The sequence below is a fragment of the Osmia bicornis genome, chromosome 11, assembly GCF_907164935.1.
Source record: "Osmia bicornis bicornis chromosome 11, iOsmBic2.1, whole genome shotgun sequence".
Taxonomy (NCBI): Eukaryota; Metazoa; Arthropoda; class Insecta; order Hymenoptera; family Megachilidae; genus Osmia; species Osmia bicornis.
The window spans coordinates 5,554,654-5,577,609 of NC_060226.1; the positions used below are offsets into that span (position 1 = coordinate 5,554,654).

At 43.5% G+C, this 22,956-nt stretch overlaps 2 protein-coding genes across 10 annotated transcripts in view; both read right to left on the minus strand.

The window, feature by feature from the left end:
* LOC114875930 (whirlin) overlaps positions 1-1,962 on the minus strand; it is a 47,262-nt gene extending 45,300 nt beyond the window's left edge. For all 6 annotated transcript variants that reach the window (XM_029186793.2, XM_029186792.2, XM_029186791.2 and 3 more), the window contains exon 1: positions 1,781-1,962. In XM_029186793.2, the coding sequence (XP_029042626.1) occupies positions 1,781-1,839 (59 nt within the window). In that variant the 5' untranslated portion in view covers positions 1,840-1,962. The remainder of the gene's footprint in view (positions 1-1,780) is intronic.
* A 204-nt stretch (positions 1,963-2,166) lies between these two features.
* LOC114875942 (ral guanine nucleotide dissociation stimulator) lies at positions 2,167-22,857 on the minus strand. Of its 4 annotated transcripts, XM_046287676.1 has the most exons (7): positions 22,031-22,856; positions 11,009-11,221; positions 6,010-6,114; positions 5,489-5,918; positions 4,599-5,221; positions 4,197-4,511; positions 2,167-4,106 (listed from the first exon to the last, which is right to left on the minus strand). In XM_046287676.1, the coding sequence occupies exons 1-7, from the start codon at positions 22,058-22,060 to the stop codon at positions 3,456-3,458; spliced, it is 2,367 nt and encodes a 788-aa protein (XP_046143632.1). In that variant the 5' UTR covers positions 22,061-22,856; the 3' UTR covers positions 2,167-3,455. The 4 variants fall into 4 exon arrangements, with proteins under 4 accessions (XP_046143632.1, XP_046143631.1, XP_029042646.1 ...); XM_046287675.1 differs by having other exon boundaries at positions 2,167-4,511; positions 22,031-22,857; XM_029186813.2 differs by having other exon boundaries at positions 2,167-4,511; positions 11,009-11,225; positions 22,031-22,857.
* Positions 22,858-22,956: the final 99 nt, after the last annotated feature.

Sequence of the window (22,956 nt, forward strand, 5' to 3'; positions counted from 1 at the left end):
TTTTCTTCTCAAAGGTGAATCGTTCAGTGTCCAAGAGATAGCTAAAATCCATCTTTATGGACTTTCAGAAAATTCTCAGTACCCAATCCATCGAAGTGACCTATCAAAGAGTCCCTTTGACGGCTTAAAATCCCCCTGAGAGTAGGAATTCATGAAAAATCCATCAGAAACATCGATTCGACAAAGTAACTGAAAAGAGGACATTGTGAAAAATCCAAGAAACCACAAAGCACTGAAAAGCTATCAAAAATCCTACAAAGTCGTAGGTCTTAGAACTTCACCGAGAAACAGACATTTAACAAAGTGCTCTATCCAACTGATACCCAAAGGATTTGATAATCCACCAAGAACAGGAGATTATAAAAACAGTTGGTAACACCAATGAATCGTGTGAAAATCAAGAAAGTACCTTGAGAAACAATCCAAAGAAGTACCTTATCAAAGTGTATAAAAGGGAGTCAGTAGCCCGCAAAGAAACCCATAGAAACACTCTAGTCTCCACTAAACTGGAAGGCAATTCTGGGAAAGAACTATCCGAGCCAAGGAAACATGTCTGTGAATCAGTCTTTTATAAATTTCAATCGCGGGAAGCTCAGCCATGTCGCGCCATCGCGTCGAGCGCGCTCCGTCCGCGTTAACCTGTGTCCCAGGTGGTAGCTGGTACTCTGTCCTTTTATCGAGCACTAATGATCCAAGCGAACAGGGTGTACGCGTAAGGAATGGAGGAGGAACTGTCGGGACTCACGTTATTCATCTCGCAGTCGATTCAGGGACATGCTCACATGCGGCTGTCCGATGGTAGCACGGTCGTTGCACCGTCGGGCCTCGTTGCGACAGCGAGGACAACCGTGACAGCGAGGTCGGGAACGAGGACGACGAAGGCGAAGACGATCGACCGCGGCGATGCCGATGCGGGAGAAACAAGGCGCGTAACGACACGGAATGGCGAGCACTCGGTGCGATCGCGAAGCACACGCGGGCGACGAGCATCGCCCCAGCTCGGCACCAAGCTCACGACTGCCTCTCTCGATCACCGAGCTTCCCTAGCTGGGGGTTGCTTCGACTCGGGTTCACCGGTTCAATCGGGGGCTAGGGGGTGGTTGAAGAGCTGCCGGGGATGTACCGTCACCCGAACAACGCTGCCGTCTATCGGTTATTCGGGGAAATAGAGGGACAAAGAGGGCGCTATTGGGAGATAGGAAAGAGGGGTTGCGAGTGTGATCTCTAAGGGTGGTGATCAAGGCTCCCTTTACTCGCGTTACTTATGCGTGTCCTTTGATTGCAAAGATAGAAGGATGAGATTAACCATGTTACACCCAAGTGTATTTCTCCATCGCTGATTATCTATCTTTACTCTGCTTAATGTAAATGCGGCTTTATAATAAGTAGAATTTTGAAAATTTCGAAAATTCTAATAAAACCGATAGAACAAAGGAGGAATATATCCAATGACGTCACAAAGCCATCGCTTTACACCGCGTGTGGGAAGAGACCGATGTATATACATCGGATCAATTACGTTTCTATCGGTATGCGCGTTCAAATTCCACGAGTTCTCCGTTTCTGACGTAAGCACGACCTTGAACCAGTTTCAAGGCAAGATATCGGTCACGCGTGGCCACCACCGCGGATTCCTCGAGGAAGCTCACCTTTATCGTATCGATCATGACGCGAAGAAAAGAGGGGTAGAGATCCAACCCCTAACTGAATGATCGCGGATCGTTCGTTAGGAAGTTAGCTGTAACCCCCACGTTTAACACGAAAGACCTGGTGCACCTACCTTCGCTGAAAGGAATCAACAGGTTCGCGTGCCGGATGCGCTGCCACACCGGAAGTCATCAACGAGGCCGTAAGGCTAGCTTCCTAGATCGCAACGTAACGATCTCTCATCATCCTCTGGGCTGGTAAACGTTAATCCTGACCGATGGTTATGGGCGATGACAAGAAGGATTCATGCGGGATTTCTGGGCCTTTTGATGGGTAAAAAAGAGATGATTAGTATTTGGTGACTGGACAGGGATAGTGCTGGTTAAATAAGTAAATGGATTAAAATTATAAAGTTATTGGTAAAAAGGTAAGAGCACTTTGATGGTATTAAAGCATTTCGAAAAATCCTTTAATACCGGAAAATAATGACAGGATGTTCCTGGGACGAAAGAAATCTGATTAAAATTGTAGGCCATCTATTCTCACTTTTATCGACTCGCAATTACACGTAAGTTGCGCGTATTTCAGCTAAGAATTGACGCGTACACGAACAGATACATCTAGTTAGAGACGTTTCAGGGGGATTAAGGGTCGATAGAGGTAAGTACAAAATTGCCTAAGCTAAACGGATGCGTCGAGGAGCCAAACTCGAACGAGCGAATACGAAGGAAACCTCGTCGAGTTTGGATCCTCCAAATTAATGTTTCTGTGCTCTGTATCTTTTTTTTTTCTCTTGTCCTAGTACAAATGCATGCAGGCCCTTGTAAAAATATATCAACGTTCGCACACGTTCTGACCACGTGTGCCTAGCTTCGACATCGGTACGAGTATTTCGTTTCTAACGTGCACAGGCTCGATTTCGGTTTTTTTCGTTTCAAGTTCAAAGCCGAAATGAGAGATTCCAATGTTATATCACAGAATTTGAATTTCTCTGTTCCGCGCATCGTTTTTGCGGATGCACAGCTAGAAAAATGAATCACGGAATGGACGATTTTTCGTTATTTTCTTTTCGCTATCCTTTTGCTCTTTGCAACATAGAAGAAAGGTAATTGACAATTTTAATTGGGGTCCACTTGGTCCTCGCGGTTCGAAGCTACAACTACCGAACTAAAGTTATGTACAAAATCACAATGATCCAGCCGCGGATGCTTGTCGCGACTCTATCCGCGATATTTCCTTTCTTTTTTTTTTGTAATCTCGTGAAATGTATAAATACACGTAACTACACAGACGAAATGCTAGTTCGCGCACCTCCTCGCGTCCGGATTTATTCGTTTCGCCGTGTGCGCCGATAACAGACCTACGACTCACGCTAAACGTACCTAAAGCTAGAAATCATTAGTCCACACAGTAACGCTAATGTCAAAGTTCCGAGTACCGTGTAGGCGGGGTAACGTCGTGTTAACGCGAGTGCGCGACGAGTAAGTAACAGAAAGGAAAGAAAAAAGGAAATAATCCGAATTCTGGTGTGCATCACTGTTAACGCGTCGTTTGCGATTATCACTAAAGAAGAAAAGAAAAATACATCCTCGCGATGGAACGAATAAATTGGTAATGTCATGGGTAATAAAAGAAAACGTAGAAAACGCACCATCGCAATGTACTGAGATTCTGTCAGGTTCAGCCAAGACAATCATTGCGAGGAAATTCTTCATGAACACTTTTCAGTATATCGTTATGAATCTTCTCTCTGTCACAACATAGAGCTCTTACAAGCAACGCTCCTATTCCTCAAAAAAAGTTCATCACTACCGCTTGTGACTCGACTTGCTTTTAGGGCTCTCGCTGGCGGTGTCATTGGGTTCCCTTCTAGGTCGTAGGATAAAGTTCAAATTGTGCGCGGTGTTAACAGCATAGTAAACGTTGGCCGAGTTTGGCAAGACCAACTCCCGATCCGGCAGAACCTGGGCAAGCGTGTACTGATCCGGACTGCCCTCTATTCCTAGCTTCAGCATCGCGTTTCGTATAACCTGCGGTGTCCTCTCGTTGTTGGACAGCATAATGGACTTGTACAACACAACACCGTCCGTCTCAACGTTGTCGCTCTCCATGGTGACCTTGATTATGTAAAAATCCGGGGAGCTCTTGTGCGAGTGACTCGGACTTGACAGACCGACAAGATTCGGACCGTTGCCGTTAGCGGTGACCGCCGAGGAAGGTGCCAGCCGATTGTGCTGATTATTACCCGTCGCTCCGCTACCTCCTCCAGAACTAAGAGACACGTCCAGAGATGGTAAAGACGAGCTGGAGGAAGAGCTGGACATCTGGGATGGCGAGGTGCGCCGATCGAGAGAGTTGTGCGGCGAGCTTGGCAGAGAATCTAGGTCGCAATAGAACTGGGAGCTGCTCGAGCTCGAGGTAGAAGCGATCGAGTCGTTCTTACGATGACCCTGATGACTCTGTAAGACAAGTCTTGGCTCAGCCTTCTCGCGTGAAACGGGTGATCGGGGACGGGAGCGGAATAACGAGACGGAGGAGAGCATGCTGACCTGCTTCTTCTTGCCTCGATTGCTCAGAGTATTTCCAGGTGGCGGTGGCTCGATCTGACAGCTCAGCTTGTACGCTTCGCGATCGTCGAGCACCACCACCGAGTGGAACCAACGATCGAACAACGGATCCGTACTGAAGTTGTACGCGTTAGCGGCACCCTGAAGCAATCGTATCCTAGCGAGTACCTCGAATTCTTTCCGTCTTTTGTCGAAGTTGATCAAACCCTCGGCTATAGTGTCAGGTATCGCGGTGTCTATCATCGTCAGGTCCGTAAGGAACGTGCCCAGGTAGGGTATCGTTCCGTAACTGATGTTCTAAATAGAAAATAATTATATATAGTAAGTAAATCAACGAACGTCAACATTCTTATATTAAATCAAAGATAAACGATATCAACTTACGCCGGCGTGAGTATTCTGCTTCTGAAACAACTTCTGAAGATGTCTATCGCTTCGACCAGCAGTGTCCGCAAATTTGGCAGTGCCCTCCTTGATCAGAAGCTCTCGCTGCGTCCACGCATTGTTCTCCTCCGAGAAAATCCTCTCCAATTCCCTGAATAACTCGTGCTTCTCTCTCGGCATACATTGCCAACATTTCTCTAGCCTGTACACAGGATTACTCTGAAGACCTGACACGATAGCTTTCAGGCTACTGAAGTTCTTCAACACGCGTAACTCTTGAGCGATGTCGATCCACGTCTCGAGGATCCTGGCTCGCTCTTGAGACTTCATCGTCGGTTCCATCAGGATCGTGGATATCACCCTCAACGACACAGCGTTGAATTGATTCACGGTTGCCAACACGGTGGCCGCGTCGTGACTCCTGGAACGATCTCTCCTCGACCAGACAGCACCTAGACACTGATGAGCCACCAGCTTCTTGAACACCTCGGCATCCATACGAGTTAGCTGCTCGGCGAAGTGACGGTGTGGAACCTCGGGGAAGTTGTAGTTCGCCCAGTGATCCACGATCGGATCCGGGGAACTACGGGGCAGTCGGCCATTGTCGTAGACCATGCACGAGTCTGGAACGGAATGATGCAATTCGATGATAGGGATTTTATTCTTGAAAAGGAACGGAAGGAGTCACGTAGATGAATCAGACTCTGATTAGCTGGAAACTTTATCTGAAGAAATGCAGTTATAAACATCCGCTTGACGTGTATTATTATAATATCTATGAATAACGCTTGATACAAATACGTTTATATTTAATCTATTTGTCTGCTTATTGTATTTTCTCAGTACACACGTATAATTTTTGTCAAATCTTAAGCTACTGTTTCAATTACCTATTTGATCTTCACGCTGGAACCTGTGCAAGCGGTGCCTTGCCTTGAGCTCGAGCTCCGAGCCAGGAAGTCGTCGATGCGTGAAGTCCAATAGTCTGCTGAGCAGAGGATGACTCGGTGGCGACTTCCAATCACCGGGATAAGCGTCCAGCCAGACGTGAAGAGCTTGCACCAGAGTCTTTCGATGTTGTTCACCTGTCAGGGCGCCGGATCCCTCGTCGAGGGCGTCGTATCTCGCTAACAATAGCTCGAGAACCTCTCGCGGGGTGGTGAACGCACGATAAGTCGCCAAGAAGACGTTTATGTACGTCGACTCCAGTTCCCCGTCGTCGTTCGCCAAACTCTCCACCAACCTTTGCACCGTGCCGGCCTTCAGAAAACGCACTCTCACCGTTTCCCATTCTAAATGCGAAATCTCGTCGTCCGAATCCTGGATAAAACAAGAAATTTCGATCATTCGTAATTCGCCGATCGATGAGAGAAAATATTGGCTACCCCCGGTTGAAACGAATTCTTCTTACCGAGGCAGATAGACTTCTGGTTGGCCTGTGATAACGAACCTTCTTCAGGTACACCGTGTATATGACGCCGTCGCCCCGTTCCTCGCCCCATAAACGCCACGTGGGCTGCAAAGTAAAAGCAAACGGCTTCGTTAGAAGCAAGAAAGACCCAGACATCCGGTGGGCGGTGACGATAGCTGCACCAGAAGAGTTTCGAAACGTTCCACGGCAGGACACGGCTAAAGCGACGCACCAGGGGATGATTTACGTCGCTAATTTCACGGGTTACCCCCTGTCACGCGCAAGAATCTCTCTAACAGGGGGAGAGGAACGAATGGCTAATCAATTGACATCGTCCTGCAGTCAGCAGATTTATTGAAATAATTCACTTCCGAGATGGAAATTGACCTCGACCCGTTCGTTTCACGGCTCTGCTCGACAATTAACCGGACGAGACGTTTTATCTTTGCTCGTTTCGCGACTTCGTTTCATATTCAAACTAGCGGGTCGATCAATTTACCAACTACGGGTCGCGTTGGATCAGCTCGATGACTAAATCTTTCGCGTGTTCAGGTCGAAGTGTTAAAAAAATATTTTTCTATTCGCTTGACGTTCGCTCTACGTCAATCCAGAAACATTTATCCTCGCTCGATCGAAGTGGATCGGAAATCAATTTGGTTTCGCGTGTATACGAACGATTTAAAAATATAGCATCCGAGACAGGTGAAAGTGAAAAAGGCAAGGTATGCTTCGAACCACGGGAATCCTCCGTGACGACAGCGGGATGTTTCAACATTTCGACGTCGGGTTATTATGAATTTCTTTAAGTGGCACGGTAAACGTAAATAAAATAAAGGAAAATCGCGAATACGTAACGCCAGCCGTCGAACTGTTAACAACCATACGCATGGAGCGTTTTAAGGTGAATTAGATCACCGCGTCGATTTATCTAACAGGCTTCGGAAAATCGTTGCTGCAAAACTGTTTCAGGGAACGGCTGTTATCTGCACGCTGCACCGTTTTTTCTTTTTATCACAATCATCTAATAATTACATTTTTATTTATGAGCGTTCTTTCAAATCGCAGATTGCGTTTATTACCGTTTTGCTAGACTTCGAACTGAATCGATTCGCGGAGTATTCTATTCTTTTGCAACACATCTATATTACGAGATCCGTCAAGCAGATTATCGAAAAGGAGTTAACGATTGTTATTATAGAAACAACGTTGGCTTTGCTCGAAGCGTTTGAACGTTATCGAATTAGTCATACCGAGCCGCGTTATCTTTGCTCACGCCTAGGATTTTCACACTCCTCAAAGAGAAGACTTCAAAGCAATTCTACAGTTTCGAGAATCTTAACATTTTGACGAAAGATAAATTCGTCAAACGGCAGACACCGGACAATTGTAATCCGCAGACGAACCTTTGATCAAAGAAATTTTACAATCTACGAAATGAAAATGAATATCTTAAGATAGGTGTACGCTTGTTTTCAACTGTTTCTTTCCATTCGACGTTTCGCGGAGTCTAATTCGAGAGATCGATAGCAGACAGTCTAGCCGCCGCAATGCTTTTCTTTCGCTTCGGAATATTCCCTGGGTTTCGCTATTCGTGACTTTGCATCGACGTGGGAGGAAGCACCGGTTGATAGTCTGATACATTTCCACGTATATCGATCGTTAGAGCCCCGATAATCTGATGTTAAGCTTTTTATAGGCCGACGTGGAATAATAAAAGGGGTAGTTGTTTGTATACACGCGTCTCCTCGCTTGTCGACTTAAAATCGACGATTTCATTTCCATCGATCGGCTTTGGAAAATTTAGGAAAACGAAATTCAGGTGTAACCCTTTTTTCACATTTTTGTCGAATGGAAAGTTTACAAAATGACGGAATTTGAAAATGATGGGAATATTCGAAATCTACGGAAAACGTGCGGCACCGATGGAAAGGATTCTTCGTCGAACAATGAAAAGCCGAGTGTTCTAAGGAGTCGTATCCAAGGACGTAGGGGTCTAAGGACCTTAAGTCACGCTCGGGTTCTCCCTGTAGGCCCTCTAATTGCACGTTTCGTTCCGGATTGTAAGCCGCCTTTTTCTACAGAGCTTTACTTCTACCTCGAGCCTGGTCGTCGTCATCGAGAAACATAGCCAGTTCTCTTTGCAATCATGCTTGGCTGCAACTGTTTGTAAATTTTCAAAGACGTTACAGTAAATACGAATCTTTCAACCCTTTCCCAACGAAGAGCAGATTTCTCGATTCAGGGAATATTGTCTATTTATAACCCTTGGAGGGTTGTTACCGGGACCTGCTTATACTATTTTCAAAATCATCGACGACTGTATAATTGGTCTTAATAAGAACAGGGTTAATTAAAATCTACAGAAAATTTCAAAATTAATTTGTTGACCGAGCAATTATGAATATTATAAATATTATTAGAAATATTACTAATATTACTAATATTAGAAATAAACAATTATTTATTCTTCTGAATAAATTATGCAAAGAGGTATTAATTTTCCTCTATTTATGGTATTCCACTGGCCTTAAAAGATCAATAGGCAAACCATGTTCTTATTTCGTATGCACAAACGCTTTCTTTTTCGAGGTTCCATCGATCGTGGAACGTCGTGCCGACTTTACACAGTCGCAGCTGGTAAATGTTGTATACTAGAATGGCAATGACACGGTTTGTCTCTTTTCCGCTGCTATAGCGACACAATACGAACAGATAGAACTAGAAGAAACGTGATGTTCTTGGGATATTACGATACTCTTGTTGCTGGTGCGGCTAAGTTATCGCGGCAAACCAACGGGATAACTTTGGCGATGTTTTTAGAGTTGCAAATAAAACATTAAACGACTGTGAAACACGTTTCAGAGAGAATACTATTTTTAGCTGTCCCTTTGAACCTCTCTAACATTCATTCTCCTACAGAAACACCGGCGATATAACGAGAGTTTACTGTCATCCCGTGTATCGTGGCATATTATTTTTTTCAATAAAGATCTCGCCGAAACTCTCCTCGTTTCGCGAAGCGTTGAAACGAACGATTCAGATGACACTGATATAAAGATTCAAAGGAGCATTTGGTGAACGATAACAGGGAGAAAGAAAGGGGAGACGAGGAGACGAACGGTGAGAAAAAGTCGCGTGTGTACGACACGCCGGAAGTTCAAAGAACAACGCTGATAAAGCTTGCTTTGTTTGCTACAGGCCACAAAAGCCACTCACGTAGCCCTGTGCTTAAAACACCTCAATAGAAGGCACAATGCCCTAAACGTGTTAACGCTGCCGAAAAGTCTCGCGAGGAAAGTCGGGGTCGATAAATGCCTCGCCTATTATTCAACGTTTCAAAGACAGACGAACGCGTTTCTTTTCCTTTTTTTATTTGTATTTTCAAATAAACAATGAGTACTCGATTTCGTAAAAATTTCAGGGTTCTAAGATATAGAGTTATTTAATAGCCGATAATTGCCATCGAGATTTCACGTGTTCGATCGACGATTACAGGGACACAAGGTAGCCAAGGTGTTTCGCAACAATATAACAGATCGAAAGCATAACGATTGTTTAGCGAACACCGGACAAAGGAATTTTCTTGCCTCTCGACGGAATTCTATTAGGCAGAAACTACCGCCAGTTTCCGGTCAGGCCACGCATAATTACACGGCTTTGTAAGTACGATTCCAGATAAGCAATTAAAAGAATCGCTTGTAAAAGAGTCACGATGACTCACGTGCCGTTAAATAAGGTGTCAAAGCACCTTTGCCACCTTCTGCTCTCGTTTCCTTTCGCGAAGGTAACATAATATCTCTGATACGCGAAAAAAAATACCATCGCCTTATGGTATTACGCTGCTTGTGCAATTTCGAGTACAATTTTCATAGTACTTTTGTTTCTTTCTTGAAAAATATATATTCCAAACCGACACGAAACGTCTCTAATTATGCGCGAGAAGCGTAATTGTTGTTTTCAACAAATTACTGGGAATGCACGTTCGTGATAAAATCAACACGAATTGACGTAAAACGATGGGCCATCGGTTGTCGAGTAATTGATATACAACTGTCAACGCTATCTATATACAAAAAATATTTTTAACCAACTGTACGATTCTTCTTAGTGAATCGATGATGCACGGAAAGCAATCTCTCTATTCAATTATTCGCTTTCAATTAACCCAACGATTACTTCCCTTTCAACGAGATATCGCGATCGAAGGGGCTTCGAACTCGTCGCTCTTTATTTACCCGTTCAATTGGGTCAATGTAACCATATTTCAATTTTTACCCGCGCAAGCTGCCCTCTCGTCGTTAACGACAACGATACAGTTCCGATGACACTCTGACCCTGATTAACCGATTAAACAACTTCCACGTGTGTAAAAATCATTTCCACATACAAACACGTTTGATAAAGGGGGGATATTTTGCATATATTTTATACGAGTACCAATAAAAAAATCATGGTGAATATATTAAATGGGATATAAATAATGTATCACTTATAAGATATGACTGACGATTGGAAAAATTGTTCGATGTCGTAAGGGGAAGATCTTTTTCTTTTAGCGTGCCAATCTGCTTTCAGCGTGTTAATCATCTACTCGTCTACTTATAAACATTCATGATTCTCCTTCTCGGCGAAGCAAGTAAAGAATCTCTAAAGCTACGTGACAATACTAAAAACCTACAACACCGAGCGGACACACAGTTTCATGCAAACCAACAACAACAATGCATACGGTGAACAATAGTCGCGTTAGCAACGTTTGGAAGAAGCCAGAAAATAAATCAAAGACTCGGTCTCGCATCCAACGTAACAAAAACCAACCAGCAGGCACAAAAAAAAAATAAAGAGAGAACACAAAGAAGAAATCTGAAATAACTCTCGGAATAACCGCGAAAAGAAAATAGAGAAACGAAAAAGAGGAAGATGAAGGAAAAAAAAAATAGATTTTGACCAGAGAACAAAACAAAACAATGTCTGATGAATCTGTTGCCAGTCTGTTTACCTGCTGCACGTACCACTGCGTGGAACTCTGGTTCTTCCTATGGCTGCTTGGCTTGCACGGGGCGCAGAGCAACAAGGGCGCCAGTCTGTTCACCCCCTTGACGCTGGCCGACGCCGGGGGCGACGTTGGGCTCAGCCCATCATCCCCCAACACGGGCCACAGCATCCACGTGTCAATGTCCGCGGAACTTCCCCTTCTTCTGTCACTTCGATTCTGCCTGTGCAATTTTTCCAATGATTCCTCTGAACTTCATCGTCGAGCTACTCCGATGATCGCATTTTAATTTACCGTTTCTTTTAAATCTACCGAAATTTCCTTCGAAGCCTGCTTGGTAATTGCACTATGAAAGGGAGCAACGTTTACTCTCCTTGTCAGGCGATAGAAAAATTGATTTATCGTCGATTCATACGAATGAATCGAACGTTTCGCATTCCCATCAGTGACGAAGCGTTCGATGACGCAACGAAAACGTGCATAACCGGCCATATCGTTATCGAAATCGAATCGAGATATTAAAAGTGCGACTTACGATCCCTAATGAAGACTAAATAAAATTCCTTCTCTCTTTCCCTCTTTGATTCTACGTTCGAAACGTTCGCGCTGAAATTGCATCTCGTAATCTCAAGCTGCTCTGTTTTCGTCTTCGTAATGATAATTTGATATTCTTACGAGGATTTAAGTTTCATTTTGTTATTGTTACACGATGGATTTACCTAAAATCACAATGGAGAACTGAATACAGTTTAATCGGTTGATCTACCTACGTTTGTTTTCGCAGGGAAAAGATCAAAGGTGGAAACGGGTTGGTAGTTAAAATCGATTCGCAGGTAGAACGACGGTGGATGGCGAAAAGGTCGAAGGAGCAAACGGCGGGAAACGGTTTCGTTAAAGAGGATGTCGTTTCAGGTGCGTAGGAGGAATTACATTTCCGATCATTAGTGTACCGTGCACGAAACGCGATCGCGTAACCTCGTGACTTTTCATATTTCAAACATCCTGTCAGATCTCGATTTACAAAATTCAAGAAAAGGAAGAAACGATTCTTTCTAGATTTATCATACCATTCCACGAGGCATCATGGTCATTCCATTTTGCATACGCATTCGCGATTTCCCACGTGCCGATTTGTTACGCAGCGGTGATTCAATGTAATCGCGAAAACGATAAGAGAAAACTATATACCTCGTCCTCGGATGGAAGAATTTTCCAAATTTTCAGGACGGATATACGAATCACCGACTTTTAACAGCGACTTTCGGGCTAAATTAAAATTCTTTCGTCATCTCGACGAGATACTCTTTTTTTTTAATGCGATTGCGATGACATTGCTGTTATCGCTTGAGTGAAAAAACGAGCGAAGCAACGACGGCAATAAAAATCGAAAAGGTGGCTCGATAGGTCGACCTTAAATCGTGGAAACGATCGAACGAAAATCCTGGCTACTCGATAAACGTGTCGATGCCCGTCGACGCCTCGTTTCGATAAAACTAACGCCCTGTCGCCGCTTGACACGAGATCTTAACATTTCTACATTCTGCACGTCGAATTCATATTTTTCCAGGTCAGAACGCAAACCGTTAGATTTCTACGTGAAATTGGCGAACGTGTTGGACGTAAAACCGATTCGTTGCGATGAAAAAGGTAACGAGAAAAATTCTTCGCGCCGCTGCAAGAAACCATGTTCCGTTTTACTCGAGCACCGTGTCCGTAGTAAAGCTATCCAGGCACAGAGGTATTAACGAGATTTACGCGATTCTAGTGAACAGACGGATTAACACGGATAACAGGTAAACCATTGGTGGATTAACTGTATCGTCGAAAATCTTGAAATATTTGCGCCTGTTATTATCTGGATAGGTTGAACGCGACAGGAAGAGATTATAACAGATGTACGTGATTCCGTTCGGGAACGAAAACAAGGACGATGTATCAGTGTTTATGGAGGCGATAAGAATTTTGAAAAGGGTACGACAATCAGCAGATACGCCGAAATAAAATATTTCTGATAACACCAAGTATATTTTTAACCCGTTCCGATGCCAGCTCGAGAAATTCAGACAATTCGAGCGAACGTATTATGCAATATTGTCCATAAAGAGCGCTGGTGGACCGCTCCGTAGCAGGAAGTGTACTTTAAGCGCGTTTCAGGCCTGCATGAATCATTTGGCGACTGAAATGACTCGGCTGTTAGGTTATTTTCTTATTTGAGAACGGAACAGGACAATGCTGTACTGTCTCGAGATACCATGATCGAATTCTGACCCTTTCAGTGGTACGTTATTGAAAATGAACGATCACTTTCGAGAATTTCTTAACAACGTTCATGTCGAACCTGCTCTCTGCGTAAAACCCGCCGAAGGAGATTGTGTACAAACAATTCTGTTAGCGAATAACTCGACGTATTAACACCGTGACCTCATATTACATACGTATTTATTAAACGAGGCTGGTTTACTCTTCGTAGGGAGTCTCCGTCAATAGAGTTCAATAGTTTCATACGAACTCTAAAGTTACTAATTAATATTCTGAAATTTCATTAAAATCCTTCCTGAATTTCCCAATTTGATTCTAACTTTTCTAAGGCAATCGCGTTTGCCATTTGACCGAAGTGGAAAACGTACACGTAATTTGTTATAATTAAATTCGACCGTCAGATAAGGCGGTTCTACTGATAAAGCGAACAGAAAGAGAAGAGTCCAGTTGGAACGTCTCGGTTCCATTTGCATACTCGAGACGGCCTCGAAAATACTACAACCTTGGACCGCCACTTTACCGACCACCGAGGAAAGAAGAAGAAATCAGAAATTCAAACAGATTCTACATAGAATTCCATCCAGTCGACTTTACAATTCGCGGTTAATCGTATTTACAAATACCTCCGTTACACAATGAATTTTCGCGCGTTTCGACCTCGCGATTGTCTATTTCTGCGCGTTACGAACGTCCTGCTGGAATCGACGTTCGATTTCTGACGAGACAATTGTATGACGCTCGCGGAGCGAACGTTTAGTCATACCCTACGATACATGGAATCTAGTGCACGTGCAACGCGAAGGTGCATACGCTGCATTAGATTCCTAGAACCGGTGAACACCCATTCGGTTACACGCGCACCCTTGGCTCTGATAAAAATTTCCATTCTTTATTTAAACAAACTATCGTGAGAAAGACAAACGTTCGTCTCGCGTTAACGCAGTGCACGAGAAAAAAGAAAGGAGTTGTATCTTAATTAAAATTTATCTGCGTTGAATGGACAACAGAGAACGATGATAAAGGTTTTGATAAGGTGATGATAATACGAGCTGACAGCCACTGAATATATATGATAAAGACGCCAATTGCAAGGCGCCAATACTCGTGGGAATGAATCAAAGCAGCCAGTTGATTCAACTTGGACTTTCATCACTATTTTACCACCACGAATTTCGCCTAATTATCGGTTTCGCCGAAAATATTACTGTTCGTTCTACTCGCAATGACCTTAAGATACACATGTTTCCGATGGTTATCGTTATTGCTAGTGCGGATCGATACAATCTTCGTGTAATCAATGAAAATACAATGTGCTTAGTGATCGATATGAATAACAGAGCACGTAAAAGTACCGGTTGATCGATAAATGGTGGAAAAGTTCGTAATTTTTCTGGAAATTCTTGTGATTTTTCAAATTCTCATTATATGAAACGAGGCAAGAACTTTATCGCTAATACTTTTCATTTAACATTCCAAAAGACACACGGAGTAGCTCGTCTGTTATCAGATTCTTCAAACACAATATGAAATATTGTTTATTCTTCGAATAGTCGAAATTTCTTACCTTGTAAAATACAATTTTATACACGATACTCCTTTGATTTTGTACAGCGTTCGATTCACGATCGAACCGAAGCGGACAGGATGCTCTTTCGAAATGGGAAGATACAACCGGTAACAAACACCTGCCCTCTTACTCCTTTCCGATCGAAATTTCGGCAAGACCACAGATACACGCACACACGACTGGGCGAACAATGTCGTTAGGGGCAATGGCTGGGAGAAGCACAGGTGGTCGACGAGGAACCACGGGAAGAAACACGCGACACCTCGAGCCGATGTAAACACGGTGGCGCGTACCGTGCGGCTCGCCGTCTCGACAACGACTGACTCCAAAGCGAACACGCGATTCGACCGGAGCCGGCTGAATACAATCGAACTGACCACGCTCTTACGTCGAGACCACACTCGTCTTGATTATCATCGTGGGCAGCACAATGACGTATGTACTGACTGTCATTCGATACAGGAGTACTTGCGTACCACGGTCTTTTACGGAGGGAGAACTGATTTTAATTTAAATCGTTTAAACGATTCGAGTTAGAGAATCTTTGAGCTCCAATAGTAGAAGTTCAATTCGACAAATATCAATTTGCTATTTATTGGACATTGACAATTTCAATTTGATAATAAATCGAAATTGAAAATTTCAAATCAATACTAATTGAAAGTCGAAGATTCCTTTATGAAAATTTTTATTCGATGCCGTATTGGAAATCGAAGATTTTGCTCCGATAATTATTGCAAACGAAAAATTTCTAATTCGATGCATATTGAAAATCGAGGATTTTGATAATTATTCGAAGCTGAAAATTTTCAAGATCTGCCCTCGATTTCTTTAACTACGGCACTGTCTAGAGTGACACGGATAAAGTCAACGAATGACATTACCATCGGGAAGGCCAGCGTCACACTCGATCGATAAGTTCGATCTCTTTTCCCCTAGAAAGGATATTTTGTCCCTAGCATACTCGCTTCGAATGATCGATCGTCTTACAACTTTACAATGGGTTTCTGAGAAGTAACGTTCATTCACGAACCTTAATGAATGAATGTCATCAAAAGGATTAACGATCTTAAATTCCAGGAATTGGAGGAGTTATTGATAATAACTGATTGAAAATATCACAGACAAGATTAATAATCGAATGACGTTGGGAAAATAAAATCATGCGTCAGGTTTATTAATGAACGCAACAGTTTACGTTGACTGGCTGCTTATAAAACAAACAATCGTGAATGTATAATAACTGTAAAGAAATAAAATAGAAATCTAGGGTAACTTAACATCTCAGGCGGTAAAGGAAACTTTGTATCCTGCACGAAACAGTCGATTCCTCGATTGCTCTAGGTAATTTAAAATAAACTAGCGTTGAATGCACGGAACCACTTAACTCGCGGTATTTCTTATGCTACATTTTTTCCAGCGAACCGCATCGCGTGCCGATAATGCCATAATCATCGTGAACTATTACAGTAAGCACAAGAATTTACGTCCCCTTCGAATCGTAGCTGGATTTCGTTCACGCTTTCTAACCGAATCCAGAAAACCTGACACTGTCACCCATGATTACCCGTAATCAGGACGTGTTATCTATATGCAAATTAACTATTCACTAGGATTTTCCTGCTACTTAAATGTCTCGTGTACAATATTTTCTAAAGCGTCCAATTTGGATATGGAATTCGAATGTTTGTACAAGCCCATAGTCTAAACTACCGTGCGTCGCCGACTCTTCGGACAAACTACATCCAACCGATTTAATATTTCACACGCGATATAAAATGTTAAACGATAAAGGGGGGAAAAAATTGCAAAAACGTCACAGTCTGAAATGCTGTTCAAATTACAGCAGACACGTTTCAGGCTGCGAGAGACTCCCTCGAGAAAAACCAGCTACTCCAACGTCAAGATGTTTGCTCGTCTTCTGTTCTACAACGGTCCCCCATGAAGAGAGATGGAGCGTATGTAACTTCATTCCCCGTGCAAAAGCGTCCTGAGTCATCAAATTCACCCCTGCGTCTGGTACTCGAGGGTGACACAGGCGAAGGGTGAATCTGGATAGGACGCAACGTTCTTTACTAAAGCGACACCGTGAAATCCATGCGCGCGTAAAGATTTTTACATTGTTACACGAACGAGTTACGTAAACCACTTTCTTTTTCGCGACCCTTGTCCGGACGAAAAGAAGAACGCCTTTCGCTAAATTGACCTCGATTTTGCAAAACTGCGTCCAAAGTTGTCCCATGGAAAATGGATAAAAAATCAAGGACTAGGATGTTATATTTAATCCTCGAATCATGGAGCTATGTATCCGCTGACTCAATGAATAAATTACTATTTCTCTAAAACAACTAAAAATATTCAGGATTCCAAATATCGAGTCTCGTCAATTTCAATGACTCGAACTGCGTGGGATCGATAGACAATAATTGCGGCGATCGATGCCCGGTTATATTTCATTCGTTATCAAGCGTCGACTGCCGAGACGATGACGCGATAACCGCGACGATGACGTCGTCAACGTGACGCAGTCATTCAGCTATGTCATATCGTTCTAACTCGATTCCACGTGATCACTTCTACTGCACTAACGAGCCTAATTGACAAACAAACGTTACCCTTTGAAATCTTACACTCTACGCAAACTTTCTCTGTTTCAATTTCATTTTTTCTTTTTATATCAGTCTCGTTCCCTCGGGGCGGTCTCGCGGTGCCATTCGAAACGTGAAAATCCGCGTTTCTCGCCAATTTCCACGCACCGCGATTACGCATAGGTGACTCGGCGATTTTCGCTACGCCACGTTCTGTTTCCATTTCTCGTCGTACGATTGGTAAAACAGTAAATCTTGTTAGCGCGTTTCAGCCAGTGCTCTCCAACGAGCTGGGACCACTCGTGTCGGTCTGCACATGAGAGCACAGGGCGAGACGTAAAATCGATAGCGAGCCTCTAACCCCCGGGATCAACGGGGAACGACCCCTGACGCAGGTCGTGGAAACGTTTCACCAGCTTCGAATATCCTTCGATTCGAATCTCGTCGCTATTGAATTGCTTTCTTAATTATTAAATTTGATTAGCAATGGCTATAATTGTCTTGAAATTAACACACCGTTCTTGGAAACAAGTTTTTCAAGGATTTTCGACTCGAAAAGGTGATCAAAAATCCTAGCTAACGGTGAAACGTACGCGTGTCAAAACAACAGCCTCGTTATTCATAGCCTCGCTTACTTTTGGACCAGCCGACAGTAATTGCGATTCCAGCTTATGTTAGTCTTTTAAGGTCGTTTACATTCGTCGCTCGACGGCTACACAAGTGAACCAGTCTAGAAAATTCAAATATCTTAGCCCTAGGCTAGACGGTGTTCGTTGACCCTCGAAAGACCGAGTCGAGTGTACACAATTTCTACTAAAATCAGATGGATGCCAAAGAAATAATGAAATATTTCTTTCTATGGCTCTTGATTTCCATGAGGGATAGAAATATTTAAACAGGAACTAGTATCTATCGGTGAAAATAAGCCAGCATTCGATCGCAATTTAGATCCTGCTCGCTCGTGTCGTCGGTCGCGAAAGCTTTTCTCCACTTTCACACAGCAGACAAGCGTCATGAAACACGTGTTTACCAGCCAGTGATGGTCAATTCGGCCTCGGACACTGTTTAACGCGTAAGTAAACAAGAGGAAACAGGTTCGCTCGTACACCGAACAATTAACCAGCTAATCGACTTCCTAATTACATTTTCTATCGTTTACAATCGGTTAAAAAGTGGTCGATTTCGTTCGCGAAATTGTTCGTCCGAATTGCAGTACGAAAGAAACCTTGAACAGCTCCAGACCTGACGTGGGAGTAGTGAGTCACGGATAGGTGTCCCACGCGTGACCCACAAGCTACGTTTTCACGAAAACCAATCGGCTCGATGAACGCTTCTAAAGCTTTGAACTTCCACTAGTTGAACACGTAAAAGGAGAAAAAGGAAAAACAAACGGGGCTAATAGTTTTCAGTAAGCTTATAACCGCTTTGCTGTATTTCAACCGTAATATTTTGGAAGAGGTTTATTATAATTATCGATCGAATGCCTGGCGATGATTTATAGATTAATAATTTCCAGCCGAAACCAGCTGTATTTGATATTCCCGTCATGAATAATCTCTAATTTAATTGTGAAATTTCCTCGCAACTGGGAAATGTTGCAAATAGTCGAAAGAGAAAGCTATTTCTGTTCAGCAAGACAGAATTCTGCTAGTAATAACGAAGTATTCTTTTGTCGCGGTTGAGTAGCAGTTAATATCCGCAAGACGGTCTACCAAGTTTCGTTAAGTATCGAAAGATGTTTTTAATGACTGTAATCGAATGCCTGGCCATTTGTACAAACGTTTAACTCGCTCGGCCTACAGGAATTTCGCAATGTAAACTAGGCCGCCATCCGCTTCGTGGCTGACATACTGGAGCGAAGCGATTGATTTCCAGTAAAAGTAATTTTAACAGATTTGAGACACACTGTATCGATTGAAAGTAGCGTTTAATTCGTTTTGTAAATACTAAAGCGAATATTTGAAACGTAATAGCTATCTTGAGATCGCCTCTGTTCTCGATAATCGAGATAAGTATCGGTTCCTGTTCAAACGGAAAGCGATTCGGCGATATGGCCGTGATGATTCCTTCCTGTACAATCATCGGTGCCGGCCAAACACTTGCACCGTTCCTTTCAATATTGACATTACTCGAGGAGAGGTAGTGAACGTAGATGGAAAATACGCGTGTACCGCGATGCTCCAGTTACAACACGCTCTTCGCACGAATCAATCTTCTCACGGAGTCGGTTCGATCGTGAGAAAGGCGGATGTCCATTCAGAATTCAGTACGAAACCAAAGGCGCCTATTCGTCTCTCTCTTTCTATCCGATAGCTTTCCATTTTTCTTTCTCTCTGTTGACCATTGTAAGACAGGGTAGCACATGGAAGCGCGAAACGTATGGTCAAGCTTATTCGATATTTCCTATTTTTTTTAAAAATGATAATAAAAATAATGAATGTGAAATTGAAACCGATACTTCTCGGACCCATCGCGTGGGAAAAGGAGATTCGAGTCGACCTAGTGAACCGATACCTGGACTGTTGAATCCTGGGATTAATTGCACCGGAAAGGAGACAGAGTCTGAACCGTGAGACTGTGAAATAGAGATATTACGAAAAGAGAACGTTGAAGTTAATTATTCGAAAATTTTCGGCTATTGTTCTCCTGTTTTGAACCTTGCGATAGGACGATCGGCTCGATTTATAGGAGTGGAAGATAGATTTTCTCTTCACCTTGGGTCGAATAACTAGAAGTAACAGTACCCGTGGCATTGGCACGGCTAGTATCTATCGAACGTGTCGGATCGACTCGTTTATCGTTCGAGTTTCTTACGTAAAGTCCTTACTCGCTGCCTGGCCGTTCGCGAACGCGCTTTTCCGGAAGGAGCTACCTTTCAAACTAACTCGGACGACTTCTCGCTCAAATTTTTGACTCGGAGTAGTTATCCGAGGTTACTACAGATTGGCCAGACATTTTGAGACGCCCTGTACGAAACAGTTGTACGCGTTCTACGTAGACGGTGCGCGCTTCTTTCTCGCCTGCTGCATTCCGCGACGCGCCTCGTTAGACTTGACACGTATTACTTTACATTCTCATAAGCGTTATACCGCCCTGCCTTTCTCATAGAGCCGGCAACACGCGAGATCGCCGAGGAATCGGGAGCTCGCGAACGGACCGCTCGCGATCCACGAGTTTCCAATCGAGGAAAAATGGTAACTTTCCAAAGAACCGCGTGTTGCCGTGAACTCGCGAGAAATCAAGAGGATATCGTGAAATAAACCATCGAATCTCTGCATTGGAATTCAACGAATAACAATTTTTATAAACAAAATATACCGATATTTCTGTTTAGTGATCTTTGATGATTTTAGAGGAAAATACGGGGGAAAAATTTCAAATATAATTATTGCTACACGAATAATTAATCCTATACTGGATGGTCGCATGTCCGATTAACTTGCTCCAACATAAACAGAACGGCGTCCCTCGATAGTAAGCATACCTTCGCGTGCGCAAGTTTCATTGACTCTCGAGTTATTGAACGTGTCTCATCGAGCCTACAAGCCACACCGATACCTACATTACGATTTCGTTCACGCGTCCAAATACAAAGGTCAACGAGATCCATGCGATCGTCGAATAAAATTCAGGAAAAAGAATCTCGATCAGACGGTCACGTGCCGTTGATTAATTTTACACGCGTGCAACGTTGATCCGTATCGGCAAATCTTCCACGAAAATTGTATTCTACTCTCGTTTCGTTTCGCTCGGTTCCCTAACCGGTGGCGAACTTGCGAAACGTTAATCGAGTTTCACAAGTTGGCCGATCGAGCGAGAAATATCTCACTAGGGACCTTTATTCGCTGATTCGAATGAAACTTTGCCGGTTTATTAGTAGAAATCTATAAAATTATTCGAAAAAATTACTTTTGCCCGAGGCGGATGAATCTTGAACAGAGAGCGCATCGTCACGTGGTCCGAGGGCCACGTGACCGGTTGAATTATTAGCGATTAAGACGGAAAGACATCTTTTATAATGTATGAAAATTGCTGTTTAATATAAACGATTGATGAATAAATTATGACCGGGAGGATCGATTAAATTTGTTCGTCTGGAAAGCTCCGAATTCAAGCGCAACGCTCGTGCTTAGAATGCTACACGGCTCGATTAGTCAACGTCAGTTAACCAACTGTCAAAAGGTCGGAGCTCGACGCGTACAAGGTGAATCGTAATCGATCAATTACCGTGATCGTACAATTTTCCTGATTCTATGTTATAACCCGATGTGCAAATACTTCGGTATGTTGCATAAAAGTTATAATAACCGATGTTTATTCGATCTTGATTTCATAATTCGCTACGCGATCGATTCGCTTCAACCGAGACGCGAAAGTGATGTATGTATATGTACATTACTCCCTAGTAATATTCTCGCTAGTGAGAATATCATGCGTTCCGTTCGTGCGGTCTCGGTTACAATAGAGAAAGGGCTTTCGAATCCACATACGATTATTTCCGCACGACAAAGCCTGTCAACCTGCGAGTCTGGTTACCCGCGTTACGGGCACGAAACAGACAGAGAAACGAAACGAGAGAGAGCAATAAAAAAAAGAGAAAGGTATGATAATTACCAAGGAGTCGTCCCCATTGTCAGCGCTCATAGCCCACCGCTAGCGCGAGGGAATTCGAGAACGTCGTCGTGGTCGTCGTCTTCGGTCCTCTTCACCGCCCTTCCGGTAAAATAACCTTGCGTTCGTCATTCTGCGGTGTATCCTAAATCCGCAGGAGATTCGAAGGACTCGTTAAAATATACCAGTGGCAGCGCCTCGCACCTGTCATCTGGCATTGCAACAAGGCGACGCGGCTTCGTAGTACGATGTTTTAATGTGTAGAAGGATCGAGAGAAGGGACGAACTCGAGAAAGGGTGTAAGCAGAAACGAGACGGAAATAGAGAGAGAGGACACTGACACACGAAACGTCAACGACATTCAGAGCACGCCGTGTCTCGTATTTTACCCGTTCTCGCGAAACTGTTCAACTATACCGTGAACACGCGTCTCGCACTTGCACGCCACTTGAATCCGGACACGATGCTTTATTTCGCGTCTCACTGAATGGTCAATAAGGATGAAACAATAAAGTTTACCGCACCAAACAAACTAACCTCCGTACGAGCTCACGGGCAAGCGCAAACTTCCAGCGGCACTCGACTCGACTGCTTCCCGATGCTTTCCCTTCCATCGCGTCACCTTCGCCCCTCCATTACACGAGTCGTACGAACGTCGAAACACAAACGATACGTTTACATTCCAATTAGCTCGTTTCGCCTTAGGCTTTTTACGTTATCGCGTCGAGTACATCGAAAATTAATCACCGATACCAATTACGATTCCGAACGCGACGTAAAACTATGAAAATTATTACAAATATACGGCACTCCACGCGCACAGGTTTCCCGCTACCGACGCCATCTTGCTTTCTGATCTGCGCGGGATTCTGAACCGTAGCGCGCCAATTTTGAATCGCGCGTCAATTTAAGCTACCTATTGCTACTAC

Excerpts from the sequence above, each read along its gene's own strand:
- LOC114875942 (XM_046287675.1), bottom strand. The coding sequence starts at position 22,060 with ATGAGCGCTGACAATGGGGACGACTCCTTG. Across the intron at positions 11,222-22,030 it reads ACAATGGGGACGACTCCTTG|AATCGAAGTGACAGAAGAAG; the intron begins GTAATTATCATA and ends TTGCACAGGCAG. Across the intron at positions 5,919-6,009 it reads CCAGAAGTCTATCTGCCTCG|GATTCGGACGACGAGATTTC; the intron begins GTAAGAAGAATT and ends TGTTTTATCCAG.